Source organism: Macrosteles quadrilineatus, unplaced genomic scaffold, assembly GCF_028750875.1.
Source record: "Macrosteles quadrilineatus isolate MER2022 unplaced genomic scaffold, UCM_ALF_1.0 Scaffold_4__1_contigs__length_99947679, whole genome shotgun sequence".
Taxonomy (NCBI): Eukaryota; Metazoa; Arthropoda; class Insecta; order Hemiptera; family Cicadellidae; genus Macrosteles; species Macrosteles quadrilineatus.
In genome coordinates this window covers 42,620,049-42,636,443 of record NW_026542597.1, presented here as the reverse complement: position 1 = coordinate 42,636,443, position 16,395 = coordinate 42,620,049, and the positions used below count along the sequence as shown (strand labels likewise).

The window sequence follows — 16,395 nt, the reverse complement described above, 5'->3', positions numbered from 1 at the left end:
CCATCTTTCATTTTTAAATAACTGTTATATAGTATTTGTTGAACGGAGCGAGCTAAGCTCTTATACCTATAATAATTAATTCCTATAATAGTTTTGCCTGCATATATGAAAAATGCGCACTAAATATGCAAACCAACTGCTGTTCTGGTTATAAGAAGGTTTCAACTGACTACAAGATACTCGTCCATAGAACAAACAGCTAGTTACAAATAAATACAACAAAAGGGAGAACAATCGGATTAATGTAGTTGAGTAACGATTGAAATTGGAATTTATTACAAAATGAATGACCAATAATTAAGATGTATACCAATAATTAGCCGGAGTTGGCTAATTCACCATTAGCACTTCAAATAACGCACTTTAGACACTCCAATTAGCCATTCAATTAATGTAAACCAAATGCATGAAGACAATTCATTTACATAAACCAAATGCAGCATTGAGTTTGAATACTATGAGTAGACATTTCATTTACGTAAAGCAGAATTACCAAACTTAATACTGCAAATAAACATTCTATTTATGTGAACCAAGTATTCAAGCAGAGATCTGCAAGAATATAAACAGATTATGTGAATCAGATGTACCATTGACTTTGGATACTGTGAGGAGACATCTCATTTACGTAAAATAGAGTTAGCATTGACTGCAATTATACATCTTATGTACGTTAACCGGATGTAGCATTGACTTTGGAAAGGAATTAGAATACTAGCTCCGCTTATTATTGCAAGTAGATAACTGCATTGTACATCAAATTGTTATATTCGTTATAATATACATATATAATAATATTGTTAATTTTATTGTTTAGTTTTATTATTTTGAATTTGTACACACTTAACCCTGATACGAATAGTTTCTAGTGTTTCGTGTTTTAAGGTTATTACTAGGTTGCAGCTAAATTCTTATTACATAAAAAAATACCATTCTAAGTAGGTTTTCGAGTCACTTTTAAATTAAAATAAAAATATTACAGGCTTCCAGTAATAAGTACACAGCTTAAGCTAAGTTATAGGCTGGGTGTAAGATATGTAGGCATTTCGATCTCTTTAGATTGAGAGGGATTAAATTAAAATAGTCATTACTCCAAATCTCTAACTATTTACTTTATTCATGGGCTGTTGCGCTTTTGTGAGAGAATTGTATTCTGCAAAAATATCTTAAAAACAAAGGGAAGTGTCCTGCTCACAGTAAAATTAGTCATTCGTTCACTTTTATGGTCATCTTTAGTGTAAGCCAGGGAATTTGAGATGCTAACTACTACCCTAGTCATTACCCATGTTATTACAAATATATCACAGCTGAAAGAAGAAAGAAATCACGATGTAGGCGCTGAAATTCAGTCCTAATCAGTTGTTACCTATTTATTTGTATTTTACTGATGCGGGAACTATAAGAATACGCATTGTAAGAACGATAGGATGTTTTTGATTGATGATTTATTTTAAATTACTATAGGAATTATTAGTGTCATGTAAATTTCATTTAGTAAATCCACGATTTACTTTACATGTAGTAGAATTTAAAACGTTTAACTTAACTTAGAATCTGTTAAACACCTAACAATTGTTCATAATTATAACATAATTATTGTTACCTTTGTACATGTACTTGTACTTGTTATTACAGTACTTAGAATCAAATAAAGAAGTGGATTGAATTAGAACACAAGTTTAAGATTTAATTTATATTTGGATAGTAAAAAAATAAAAACTAATGAGATGTCATATATACATGATGGTTAAAATGGATATAGGAGATCAATTGGTGTATTCAGTACTTCTTGTATGGCACAAGAGATGGGTGTGATAGCTTGAGGTACACTGGAGCGGGCGCTGGAGCTTCAACTGGCTTAGAGGCGTACGCTGGGGCAGGGGAGTAGCCCTTGGCAGACTCCTTGGTCACGACAGCCTGGAAACCGTGACCTTCGTCGGAGTATGTGACGATCCTCTTGGAGCCATCAGGTTCTACCAGCTCGTAAACTCCCTTGACGACGTCTCCGTCGCGCTCCTCCTTCTGGCTCTTGATGTCGTAGGTGTGAGGGTCGTTGACGGAGTACTCAAAAGCATATTTGGGGTACGCTGGCTCAGGCTCTTCGTAACTGGGGGAATAGGCTTTAGGAGCGTTAGGTTTAGTTTCTTCAGATGATGGGCTGTAGGGCGTTGGCTCTTCAGAAACTTGAGCAATTGGCTTTGGCTCTTCCGAAGGTCGAGCAAATGACTGTTGCTCTTCGGAAGATTGGGCTAAAGGCTTTGACTCTCTGGAAAATTGAGCAAAGGGTTTCAACTCTGCGGAAGCTTGAGCGGATGGATTTGGCTCTTCGGAACCTTTGGCGAAGGGCTTTGACTCTCCGAAAGCTTGAGAGAATGGTTTGAACTCTAGGGAAGCTTGAGAGAAGGGCTTCGGCTGCCAAAACGCTTGGGCGAAGGGCTTTGACTCTCCAAAAGATTGACCCAAAGTTTTCGACTCTCCGAAAGCTTGAGCGAATGGCTTTGGCTCTTCAGAACTTTGGGCGAAGGGCTTTGGCTCTCTGAAAGATTGAGCGAATGGCTGTGGCTCTTCGGAAGCTTGAGTAAATGGCTGTGGCTCTTCGAAAGCTTGGGGTAAGGATTTGGACTCTTCGGAAGCTTCAGCGATAGGCTTTGGTTCTCCGGATGCTTGTGCGTAGATTTTCTGTCCGAATGAAGCAGGTTCGGAAGCAATCCACCTGTAAGAGTACTGCGGAGCAGCAGTGGCAACAGCCAGCAGCATAGCGGCGGCCAAAATCTATAAGACGCACAATAAAAATAATAAATATATACTTTCATAATAACATTATTTGATTAAGCGAATAACTAAATTAATTATTGTAACTGTCTTTTTTAAATCCGAGTTTTTGTGTGGAACAGAATTATGCTGGATAAACAAATTATTTCATTTGTGTTGTATGTGAAAAATACTTCTAAATTATTTGATTCATGTTATATACCATACACAAGTTCTATATCACGTTTCGGTTATTCTGTTTTTTATATTACAGCTTATTGCTTCTATAACTTAGAAAGTCCTTACGAATTGTGCATTGTGTCAGCACAAAGATTTTCTCCTATATGAAAAAATATTCAAAACGTCAAAACAAAAATGTTGTTCTAAATGAAAATGTATCCGTAAAGGATAAAGGGTAAAAGGTAAAAGGTAAAAGGGTAAAGGGATAAACACAGACAGACATATACCCATTAAGGCATTAAACTAGACACCCAAACTAGACACTTAAACTCCAAAGTTTACAATTTGCTTGACAAGTAATAAAAGGAGTGCCACTTTTGAAAACTTTCCCTATCTAACTAAAAAAAATATTTATTTCTATAAACTGTAATAAGGGAGTAAAACAAACCTTAAGTGTTCTGAAAGCTAGTTGTTAAGTTAAAATTTTATTTTTGTCGCAAAAGGTTTAATAAAAATTTAAATTATTTTTAACCATTTTGGATGATACTCGTGTTCAATAATTTGAAAACCTACTTCTTAAGTTCAAGCATTTTTATGATTCATTGGAGCCTTTATAAATAGTTACGGTGTGTTCAATTTTGTTAATCTTACAATGTAAAACTTAATTTATGTTAGTTAAGGTAATTTTACAATTAACCCTTGTTAAAAAGTTAGGAAATTCAAAAACACTTATAATCCAGGCAACCTTATCTATCATGAGATTTAGATCATGAGGGTGGAAAGAAATTGTTAGGCAGTATAAATATTCCATAGCTTATGTCAAATCACTTTGAACTAAGCTTAAACTAGTTTCTTTACTCGTGCATTGCGACTATTTTTGAGTTAGAAAAAGTTAATTCCCCAAAGCTAATTAAAAAAAGAAATGCCGTATCAACAGTAATCATAGAAAAAATGTCATTTTTAAAACAATGGTAATATCCAAGGATAAATAATCGTAAGTTATCCAAATTTTTTACACTTGCGAAGTACGTTTTACGGATGCACTGATGCGTGTACATCTAGTATAAATAAATAACAAATTTCATGTGTAATATTTACTTGCTGAATCGCACTAAATTAAACTTAAGTTAAGTTAAGCTTAATGGTTTATGCAAAAAATTACAAATGTTGGCTATAGTATTTTTAAAGAAAAATTGCGTTTCTAAAAACTGTTGCCCAAAATTTAAATTACGACTTCGACATTCCCCCCTTTTCAAAATAGTTTTCGTTCAAAATGAGGCTCATGAAAATTAGTAAAAGCCTTGATTCAGAATCGTTGGGGGAAAAATCCGATCACATTTTATTATTTATCCACGAAAGATTTTTAATATCTATAATTAAATTGAATACAACAATATTAAATTTATAAGTTTTTTTTTATAAAGATATGATTCTGAGAAAGAATCACACTTTCAAACTACCCCAGCACAGAATTTAAACACAAAGATATCACAAATCCGATACACTAGACACTATTCACACTGATAATCACTCCACAAGCACTTCACCCACCTTGAAAGCCATGATCACAGTTGTGCAGTACCGTATGACACCCTGCTAACACTGGCCGGTATATATACTAAGATCTTAAGATACCCAAAGAGGGGAGTCAGGCGTTCCCGGTTTTCGGATTTGATCCACGTGTCTCACATCAGTGCCAGGACAACTCTATAAAGTAAACGGTCATTTACACTCAGACACTGCCTACATCTTATATGCTAATAGCATGTACTGTGTACTGTACTGTACTTATTGATTCCGCAGCATATTTTAAATTTTGCATCTACAATCTTAACGATCAATTGCAATGATGATTTTATCATCTAGGGTGTTGTTCCTTTAAATGCACTTGGTTCAACAACAATATGAAATAGAGATACACTAAAAAATGTTTGCTCAGTTCCTCCACTATTTTATTTACTTCAACATTTATGGATTCATTAAATGAAAACATTAAAAACTAAAATATATCAAAGTAAACATGAGGTTTACCAATTAAGTGTTAGGAAGTACATGTAATATCAGGAAATGATAAAATTACTAACCAGAGCGAAAGATAAAAAAGTTCTAGAACACTTTTAATAAAAATTATATTTCATATTGAACCAACAAAATTAGCTTACATTTAAGCTTGCAACCTACTATAAATCACAAAAATCGAACATTTGACTCCGTGTATTCAAATTAATATCCGTTGTTTATTGTATAATTAAGAAACGGAAAAATATATATTATAGATTAGTAATAAAAAGTAATTTTCAAACCGAGGATATCACTATTCGTGATGATATAATAGTTCACTCTAAATCTGTACTTTTTAAATGTGAGCTACCCAACCTATTAGAGATGGAAATGTCGTAATGTTTAACGGGCAGTATTGCATACCTAAAGACTTTATACTGAAAAAAAATATTCTTTAACACGGTGCTAGAAAGAACTGTTTAATTTTCATAAATTTTCCAGACTAAGATTTTATGAAGTACGAACTATTGTGTTGTTGAGACATTTTATTAGCGAATTTCCCATATAGGGAATTAGCTATTACCGTAGTACTCATGGTAAGACCTGGACGCGGGACCGATTTTTTTTCGTTTTGAGGTCCCTAGAGGCCAAAAACACCATCCGTTCAAATTCATATATATATATATTTTTCAGTTTAAACGGGTGAATATTAATTTTAAACGTAATTTCGTCTGAGATTATTTGCAAAAAGTTATAGCGACCGTTGAAATCTGGGGTTTTAGGTTCTCGCTGTCATTAAAACTTTTACTGATTTCGTTCATTCCACGTGATCGAGGAGAAAGGTTCGTTAATCAAGTATGATTAAAGTCAGTTTCCTGTGGATAGTTCTCATTTAATAAGGGCTGACAAATAATGATTTTTGTAATTTCCAATTTGTTTTCCATTTCACGAAAAGGTAATACATTTTTAGTTATAACAGTATTTCTGTAAACTTTAGGATTAAATTTTTTTTAAGCTCTAATTTTATATTGCTATACTTAAGACGCCACAGAGAGCGGCAACATGTATTTTTCAAGTGAAGAGACTGGACTCACTAAGTTGTAAATATAATTGTTTATTTTTTGTTTAACGTTTGCCACGATTACTGGATAATGTGGCAACGTAGTTCCAAGTGAATTTATTATTTTGTATTTATTTGTTTTGAAGGAATAAACTCATTATTTCATTATTTCATTATTATTTCATTATTTCATAATTAAATTAAGTTTTAGTTAAAAAAAACCTGGTTGAAGTTCGTTCGCTACGCTCACTCACCTTTAGGCTGGGGCTCGTTCGCTGCGCTCACTTGCCTTCAGGTTAGCTCGTTCGCTACGCTAACTCGCCTCCAGGTTGAAGTTCCTTCGCTACGCTCACTCACCTTTTGGTTGCAAATTAGCTATGTCATAAATAAAAATACCCCCGCCGCAGCAAACCTGCCGACTAAGCGAATTTCCATTCGTCTAAATTGATTTTCAGTTAAATATATTTTAATAACATTAGGTTTAACGAGTACCTAGGTTTGCTGCTACAAGGAAACTAATAAAGTGTGTTTTTGAGTAAAATATTGATAGCTTAGTACAAAATAAATAAATTTGCCAAGTTTGATCAAAATATATCCATAAACAAGCAAACTACAACATTTGACAATATTCTCCATTAGAATAACATGGGAATTTTAAATTTACAATTTTTTAAATTTTCTCCGTTACTAATAATTGAACAAAAATACTTTTATATACCAAATTATTTGTTTTTTTAAGCTCTTTAAAAAGGTCTAAACATAAATCGGGAAATTTTTTGTTTTGAGGGTAAAAAGTGAGAAAACCCAATTTTTACCCCATAAAACCCCCCGTAAAGCCCCGTTCCCATGGTCCGATCGTGCTGGTTCGCGAACTCATTCAAGTTTATCCCGCTTTACACCTATAAACCAAATTTCATCAAAATCGGACCAAAATTACTCAAGCTATCGCGTTCACGGATATATATATGTCTATATATATATATATATATACATATATAAAAATTTGAACGAATGGTGTTTTTGGCCTCTGGAGACATCAAAATGAAAAAGTAAATCGGTCCCGGGTCTAGGTCTTACCGTGCCACCTACGGTAATAGCTACTTCCCTATAGGGAAATTCGCTAAAAAAAAATAATAATAGTGCTGCACCCTGTTGGTAATCCTTGTAACTTTAATGCTATTGAACATCATAACAGAACCAACTCGTTTAATTGAAACAGCTGTTAGGATTCTTTAATTCCATTTAAATATGAGTAGGCCCTACTCATAAGGTTAACATGGGAAACTCCAGAGCCACTGGGGCGGAGCCCGATCAGAATAAAAACTACTTAGTTTTCATATTTAATGCCCAAAGAATCGGTGTACCGAATTTCAGCCTCCTAGGTAAATGGGAAGTAGGAGAATTAGTGATGAGTGAGTGAGCCAGTGAGGGCTTTGCCTTTTATATATATAGATACTAGCTGTACCCACGGGCTTTGCCCCGTTTTACTTAATAAGTGAGCTCGTTCGCATGGCTCAATTACGTCCTGGTTGAAGTTCGTTCGCTACGCTCACTCACCTATTGGTTGGAGCTCGTTCGCTGCGCTCACTTGCCTTCAGGTTAGCTCGTTCGCTACGCTCACTCACCTTTTGGTTGCAAATTAGCTGTAGTCGTAAATTTAAAAAAAATAGTGCTGCACCCTGTTGGTAATCCTTGTAACTTAAATGCTATTGCACATCATAGAAAAGAACCAACTTGTTTAATTGAAACAGCTGTTAATATTCATTAATTCCATTTAAGTATGAGTACTCATAAGGTTAACATGGGAAACTCCAGAGCCACTGGGGCGGAGCCCGAGAGTCCGATCAGAATAAAAATAGCTTAGTTTTCCTATTTAATGCCTTAAGAATCAGTGTACCAAATTTCAGCGTCCTAGGTAAATGGGAAGTGGGAGAATTAGTGATGAGTGAGTGAGTGAGTGTGTCAGTGAGGGCTTTGCCTTTTATATATTTAGAAGATATATTATGTGTGATAGAAAAGTCCCGGAACGGTTAAATATTTTAAAAAATAATGCAGATAGAGCTAAAATACTTGGTACAAAGTTACAGGGCATAAAACTCTAATTTAACACATATTCAGTGATCCAATAACTCTTCAGGGGGACGGCCCACAAGGAGTCGGAAGAAAATCTTAAATGGAAGCATAGGTCAATATGCTCATCAAATTAAAGGTCTTTTTTAGTAGAATACAATGCCGCAAACCACACTTCAAAAGGTTGATCCTGCGCAAAATAACAGTTGTTCAAAGATTCATTTAATTTACATTGCTATTATACGCTTTCTCCTCAGGGGGCACAGCCCTAGGAATCGGAAGAAAATTGTTAACGTAAGAATAGGTCGATATGCACATCAAATTAAAGGTCTTCACTTTTAGATTACGATGCCGTAAATTCAAACTTAAAAGAATGCCTGAGTAAAAAATGGCAGTCTTTCAAAGATTCAAAATGGCGGATTAAAGAAATCTTTGAACATCTGCCATTTTGCGCAGGATCAACCTTTTGAAGTGCGGTTTGCGGCATTGTATTCTACTACAAAAGACCTTCAATTTGATGAGCATATTGACCGATGCTTCCATTTAAGATTTTCTTCCGACTCCTTGTGGGACGTCCTCCTGAAGAATTATTGGATCGCTGAATACGTGTTAAAATAGAGTTTTATGCCCTGTAACTTTGTACCAAGTATTTTAGCTCTATTTGCATTATTTTTTTAAATATTTAACCGTTTCGGGACTTTTCTATCACACTGTATATATGTGTGTGTCCGTTAGCACGATAACTCGAGCAAAAATGATCCGATTTTGATTAAATTTGGTACAAACGTGTAAACCTACGTTTATTCGAACGAGTTCGCGATCCAGCATGATCGGACCATGGGAACGGGGGTTTACGAGGGTTTTTATGGGGTAAAAATAGGTTTTTCCCATTTTGACCCACAAAACATAAAATTTAGCAATTTCTTTCCAAACCATTTTGTAGAGCTTAAAAAACAAATAATTTAGTATATTGAAGCGTTATTATGCGCCTAATGGTTACGGAGAAAATTCCAAAAAAATTTAAATCTAAAATTCCCATGTTATTCTTATGGAGAATAAGTTAACTTTTGTAGTTTGCTTGTTTATGAACATATTTTGATCAAATTTAGAAAATGTTTTTATTTCTTACTAACTATTAACATTTTACAAAAACAACAGTTTAATCTCCCTGATGCAGCAAACATAAGTACTTATTAAACTAATTCTATTTAAATTGGGAATAAATGTTATATTTTTAAGTATAAATTTCAGTGTAAATCAAATCAGTCAAATGGAAATTCGCTTAGTCTGCAGGTTTGCTGTGGCGGAGGTATTTAGACTATCAAAACGAAGTATTGTTGATTCTAACGTCTAATGTCGACTCTTTTAGTGATAGCTTGCTTGTTCTACAGGAAAGCTTTAAGTCAAACAATGTCCAGGATTAAATTATTATGAAAAGCTCCATTGAAGGAATGATATATCAATTATCAATCATTGAGATGGGGTCGTCTAGGTGCGTATCTCAAGTACGAGTGTAGGATGAGTGTTGGGTTGAGTGTAGAATGTTGTGAGATCCGAGTAGCTTTGTTACTGACTAAGAACAGCTGTATTATCAGTCAGGATCATTTATTTAAAGCCATAATTTATTTTGAACCACCAAAAAGCTATCACTTTTCTCAGGATCGAGCCGATGACCTTTTGGTTGATGACGAGCACTATAACCACTCGGCTACCCAGCAATAAATGTAAGCTATACCACATTGTAGTAAAATTTGTGTGAACATTAAACTGTTGTGATTCATGAAGATATTAGTAATGCTGGTACGGAGTATGATAATTAATATCTAAATGTTCTTTTAAAAAGCATTCTAAAGCAGGCACGATGACTTTTAAGGACTGATTAGGACTACAGTTCGTGACTTATATTGAGAAAGATCATATTGAGATGTGCTAATTCATTAATGACGTATGAATATGGTTAGGGTGTATTTCGTACCAAATTTACAACTATATATATGATGTTGACAATTTTATGAAGTGTCAGATTTATAGCATCAGGCTTAGTACAGTACTAACCGTATTTTAATTTCGCCAGAAGTCCTTACAATTATTCATAGGTGAATATACTGTAATTATGTAAACTAGGTTGCTTGGGGGTTAACACTAAAATTAAGGCATTACAGTGTCCAGTTCATTGGAAATATTAATATTCAACAACGGTACAAAGGCATGATAAACTTTAAATGTAAACATAATAACCTTTAATACCATCTTTCATTTTTAAATAACTGTTACATAGTATTTGTTGAATGGAGCGAGCTAAGCTCTTATACTACACTCCTGCTTTTGTTTGACAATAATACTAATAATCCTGAACAGCCAAATCGATTCGCATGAAATTTAGCACAGTCATAGTAACCAACTACATGAAGGTACAAATCTGAAATGGTACAAAGCTGGCCAAATGGATCTTAAAAGCGTTTTTTTAGTTTTTCTTTTAGTTTAATCATCCTACTAATATTATAAATGAGAAAGTTTGGATGTATGGATGTATGGATGTATGTTTGTGACAAGTGAACGCGAAAAATACTGGTCGGATTGGGCTGAAATTTGGCATGATGATAGCTCACATTTCCGATTAACATATAGGCATATTCTTATTTCAAAAATCCTTTTGGGCTCCGCCCCAATGGCTCTGGAGTTTCCCATGTTAACCTTATGAGAAATGGAATTATTGAATCTTAACAGCTGTTTCAATTAAACAAGTTGGTTCTGTTCAATGATGTTCAATAGCATTGAAGTTACAAGGATTACCAACAGGGTGCAGCACTATTATTTCTTTTACATTTATGACCACAGCTAATTTGCAACCAAAAGGTGAGTGAGCGTAGCGAACAAACTTCAACCAGGACGTGATTGAGCCATGTGAACGAGATAATCTTAAAAAATAAGAAGTTAAACGGGGCAAAGCCCGCGGGTTACAGCTAGTTTGATAAAAAATATAGACTAACAACATATATATCCGGGTGACATTTAATTGCTATGCAATTGTTTTGGCTTAAAACTGCCAGATATTGTATTTGCGAAGGTTTATGTGTATTCCTATAATAATTTGCCTGCATATATGAAAAATGCGCACTATATATGCAAACCAACTGCTGTTCTGGTTATAAGAAGGTTTCAACTGACTACAAGATACACGTCCATAGAACAAACAGCTAGTTACAAATAAATACAACAAAAGGGAAAACAATCGGATTAATGTAGTTGAGTAACGATTGAAATTGGAATTTATTACAAAATGAATGACAATAATTATGATGTATACCAATAATTAGCCGGAGTTGGCTAATTCACTATTAGCACTTCAAATAACGCACTTTAGACACTCCAATTAGCGATTCAATTAATGTAAACCAAATATGTCATTGCTCAATTTGCAATATGTCAATTTGCTTTAGCAAAACACCTAACAATTGTTCATGAATATAATTAACGTAATCACCTTTACAGAATTTTACTTTCGAACGGCAGTGATATGTTGCTCAGATTTAATTTTTCCATCTACTTGTTATTACATTTGTTACCTTTGTACGTGTAATTTTACTTGTTATTCGTTATTACTTTGAATCAAATAAAGAAGTGGATTGAATTATAACACAAGTTTTAGATTTCATTTATATTTGGATAGTAAAAAAATAAAAACTAATGAGATGTCATATATACATGATGGTTAAAATGGATATAGGAGATCAATTGGTGTATTCAGTACTTCTTGTATGGCGCAAGAGAAGAGTGCGATAACTTGAGGTACACTGGAGCGGGCGCTGGAGCTTCAACTGGCTTAGAGGCGAACGCTGGAGCAGGGACGTAGCCCTTGGCGGACTCCTTAGACACTACAGCCTGGAAACCGTGACCTTCGTCGGAGTATGTGACGATCCTCTTGGAGCCATCAGGTTCAACTAGCTCGTAAACTCCCTTGACGACGTCTCCATCACGCTCCTCCTTCTGGGTCTTGATGTCGTAGGTGTGGGGGTCGTAGACGGAGTACTCAAAAGCATATTTGGGATACGATGGCTCAGGCTCTTCGTACTTGGGGAAATAAGCTTTAGGAGCGTAAGGTTTAGTTTCTTCAGATGATGGGCTGGAGGGCGATGGCTCTTCAGAAACTTGAGCAAAGGGGTTTGGTTCTTTAAAAGCTTGAGTGTTTGGTTTTGGCTCTTCCGAAGGTCGAGCGAATGACTTTGGCTCTTCGGAAGATTGGGCTAAGGGCTTTGACTCTCCGGAAAATTGAGCAAAGGGTTTCGACTCTCCGGAAGCTTGAGCGGATGGATTTGGCTCTTCGGAACCTTGCGCAAAGGGCTTTGACTCTCCAGAAGCTTGAGGGAATGGTTTGAACTCCAGGGAAGCTTGAGAGAAGGGCTTTGGCTGCCAAAACGCTTGGGCGAAGGGCTTTGACTCTCCAAAAGATTGACCAAAGGGTTTCGACTCATCAGAAGTTTGAGCGAAGGGCTTAGGCTGCCAAAAAGCTTGGGCGAAGGGTTTTGACTCTCTTAAAGATTGACCAAAGGGTTTCGACTCTCCGGAAGCTTGAGCGAATGGCTTTGGCTCTTCGGAACCTTGGGCGAAGGGCTTTGACTCTCTGAAAGCTTGAGCGAAGGGTATCGACTCTCCAGAAGCTTGCGCAAATGGCTTTGGCTCTTCAGAAGATTGGTCAAAAGGCTTTGGCTCTTTAGAACTTTGGGCGAATGACTTTGACTCTCCGACAGATTGAGCAAAGGGTTTCGACTCCTCAGGAGCTTGAGCGAATGGCTTTTGCTCTTCAGAAGATTGGGCAAAAGGCTTTGGCTGCCAGAAAGCTTTGGCGAAGGGCATTGACCCTGTAAACGATTGAGCGAAGGATTTTGAATCAACGGTAGGTTGAGCGAATGGCTTTGGCTCTTCAGAAGATTGGGCAAAAGGCTTTGGCTGCCAGAAAGCTTTGGCAAAGAGCATTGATCCAGTAAACGATTGAGCGAAGGATTTTGAATCTCCGGTAGGTTGAGCGAATTGTTTTGGCTCTTTAGAAATTTTGGAGAAGGGCTTTGGCTCTCCGGAACCTTGAGCGAATGGCTGTGGCTCTTCTGAAGCTTGGGGTAAGGATTTGGACTCTTCGGAAGCTTCAGCGATAGGCTTTGGTTCTCCGGATGCTTGTGCGTAGATTTTCTGTCCGAATGAAGCAGGTTCGGAAGCAATCCACCTGTAGGAGTACTGCGGAGCAGCAGTGGCAGCAGCCAGCAAGATAGCGGCAGCCAGAATCTATAAGACGCACAATAAATACAATAAATATATTCTTTAAGCGAATAAATCAATTACTTATTGTAACTGTCTTCTTAAAATCCGTGATTTTGTTTGGAACAGAATTATTCTGGATAAACAAATGAATTAATTAGTTTTATAAGTGAGAAATGCTTTTAAATAATTTGATATGTGTTATATACCATAGTTATATATAACGTTTCGGTTATCATACAATGCATATTACAGCATACTACTTCTTTAACTTAGAAAGTCATTAATAATTTTCTTAGTGTCAGCAAAACAATGTTTTCCTATATGAACAAATATGCATAACATCAAAACAAAAATGTTAAGTCTAAATAAAAATGTATCCGTAAAGGATAAAGAGTTTTATCGAACATATTTCCTCTTAACAAAAACTTAAAACCCAAAAGGAAAATTCGCCATGCCGATTATCAATCACTAACACTAAACAAATCTTTCTATTCGTACATTTCAAGTTTTTAAATTTTTATTCCAACCATTTTACAATGACTGACTGTTGGTAATTGAAGTAGGAAAAACTTGGTATTAAAACTAGGCCTAAGAGACGTAGCTAAGGAATTTGTCAAACCCAAGCTTTAGACTAGGCACCTCATATCCATGATTGTGTATTCAAATCATATTGCCAAATTTTTATGGTTGCAGTACAAGTGAAATTGGTAAACTGCTAGACACCTCAACACGTTACAATTCTTTCTAGTTTACAATTTGCTTGACAATTAATAAAAGGAGTGCCACTTTAGACAACTTCCCCTATCTAATAAAGAAATCTCTAAACTGTAATAAGGTCGCAAACAACCTTTAAGTGTTCTTAAAGCTAGTCACTAAGTTAAAAGTTAAATGTTATTTTTGTCGCAAAAGCTTAAGTACAAATTTACATTCATTTGAACCATTTATGGATGATAGGCCTACTCGTGTTCAAATATTTAAAGTTAAATGCAGTATCATAGTAATCATAGAAAAAAGTGATATTTAAAACAATGGTAATATCCAAGGATAAATAATCGTAAGTTATACAATTGTTTTACGAAGTACTTTTTACGGATGCACTGATGCGCGTACATATAGTATAAATAAATAACAAATTTCATGCGTAATATTAACTTTCATGCGATCCATAAGCTTAATGTTAGTTATTGCACTAAATCAAACTTAAGTTAAGCAAAAAATTACAAATGTTAACTATAGTATTTTTAAAAACAAAAATTGCATTTCTAAAAACTGTTGCCTATAATTTAAATTACAGCTTCAACATTCCCCCCTTTTCAAAATTATTTTCCTTCATAATGAGGCTCATGAAAATTCGTAAAAACCTTGATTCAGAATCGTTGGTCAAAAATCCGATCACGTTTTATTACTTAACCACGAAAGCCATTATATCTATAATTAAATTGAAAACAACAATATTAATTGTTAATTGTTTTATCAAGATATGATTCCGAGAACAAATCACACTAGCAAACTATCCAAGCACAGAATTTAAACACAAAGGTATCAAAAATCCGATACACTAGACACTAAATTGTTAACATTTTTTATCAAGATTTGATTCTGAGAAAGAATCCCACTTGCAACCTATCCAAGCACAGAATTTAAACACAAAGGTATCACAAATCCGATACACTAGACACTATTCACACTGATAATCACTAAACTGAGCACTGTTCACCCACCTTGAAAGCCATGATCACAGTTGTGCAGTACCGTATGACACCCTGCTAACACTGGCCGGTATATATACTAAGATCTTAAGATACCCAAAGAGGGGAGTCAGGCTATCCCGGTTTTCGGATTTGATCCACGTGTCTCACATCAGCTGCCAGGACAACTCTATAAAGTAAACGGTCATTTACACCTAACCACTGGGTCATAGACAAAACCCGCTACGTATTCTATTAATTGTATTCCGCAGCTCATTAGTGTCACGATTTATCCATCAAAACAATAAAAGTGTTTAAGTATGTCACATATAGAATGTTTTTAACAGTTATTAAAAGTGCTGTGAAGCATTGTTCCGACAAAAAACGTATTCCCTGGTATCCCTGTTTTCTTGATTTTATTTTGCGATTAGCTGATATGTATTGTTGCACAGTTGTCTAGAAGGTTTAGTGTTAGTGGGAATTAATTGTAGATAAGACTCAACATGGTGTTTTTACAACCTGAAATAGAGTATCTGTTGTAGGTATACTTTTTTACTGCGAATCTGGTTTCCTTGCACTTGTTTTATTCTTATTCTCCACATTCTTATTCTTCTCATTCTTATTCTTATTGTTATTATTGCACTTGTATATTAATCACACCTACAAAATTAATTTCAAACTTTCCTTGGCGTAAAACCAATGATTTATTTTTAACTTATTCTTCTAAATCTTTGAGCTTGGGAAAACACCACGTTGAGCATTATCTATCTATCTATCTATACTATTATAAAGAAGAGATGGTGTCTGTGTGTGTGTTTGTATGAGGTAATCTCAAAAACTACTGAACCGTCTGGGCTCAAATTGCACACAAATGAAGCTACAGCTCCGAGGATACATATAGAACTATTCCCGCTTCGATATTGTCCTAGGGCTCTGCCCCGTGGGCTTTCAAATATTTGAGGTGAAAGATTTAAAAGTAAATATTGATTGATGGTATCCATGGTAACAAAGAACAAACCTACAAAGTTTAAAAATGTAAACAAGCAGAACTAACTGTCAAATGAATTTTGATTTCATAATTCCACACAGCTGGTTCAAACATATTAAATACTGCACGAATATTAGAACAGAGAGGGTAAGGATTATAAATTTAAAATAATGATGTCACTAGCGCGAATGTAAACATTAATTAACATTACTAAAATGGAGCTGTCAAACCATATGTTAATGTAATTTGAATTTCATTAGTATATGATTCTTTCAGTTACTTCATTTGTTTATGTTTATGATCTATAATACTGAGGCTGTAATAATATTTTACAGGGAATAATTCGTTGTAAAAAAATCGTTCATGGATATAGGAAATAATTAAGATTATACAATAATCATTGC

General features: G+C 35.0%; 3 protein-coding genes across 3 annotated transcripts in view; all 3 read right to left on the bottom strand.

Annotated features, from left to right (window-relative positions):
• The window catches only part of LOC128991335 (neurobeachin-like protein 1), a 423,043-nt gene that overhangs the window by 324,292 nt on the left and 82,356 nt on the right, over window positions 1-16,395 (bottom strand). The gene's annotated exons all lie outside the window — the stretch shown is intronic.
• Window positions 1,667-2,766, bottom strand: LOC128991340 (protein TsetseEP-like). The gene has a single exon (XM_054414146.1). It carries the CDS (start codon window positions 2,755-2,757, stop codon window positions 1,780-1,782), a length of 978 nt encoding a protein of 325 aa, XP_054270121.1. The 5' UTR covers window positions 2,758-2,766; the 3' UTR covers window positions 1,667-1,779.
• On the bottom strand, window positions 11,706-15,088 carry LOC128991338 (protein piccolo-like). The gene is made up of 2 exons (XM_054414143.1): window positions 15,037-15,088; window positions 11,706-13,339 (listed from the first exon to the last, which is right to left on the bottom strand). The coding sequence occupies exons 1-2, from the start codon at window positions 15,046-15,048 to the stop codon at window positions 11,807-11,809; spliced, it is 1,545 nt and encodes a 514-aa protein (XP_054270118.1). The 5' UTR covers window positions 15,049-15,088; the 3' UTR covers window positions 11,706-11,806.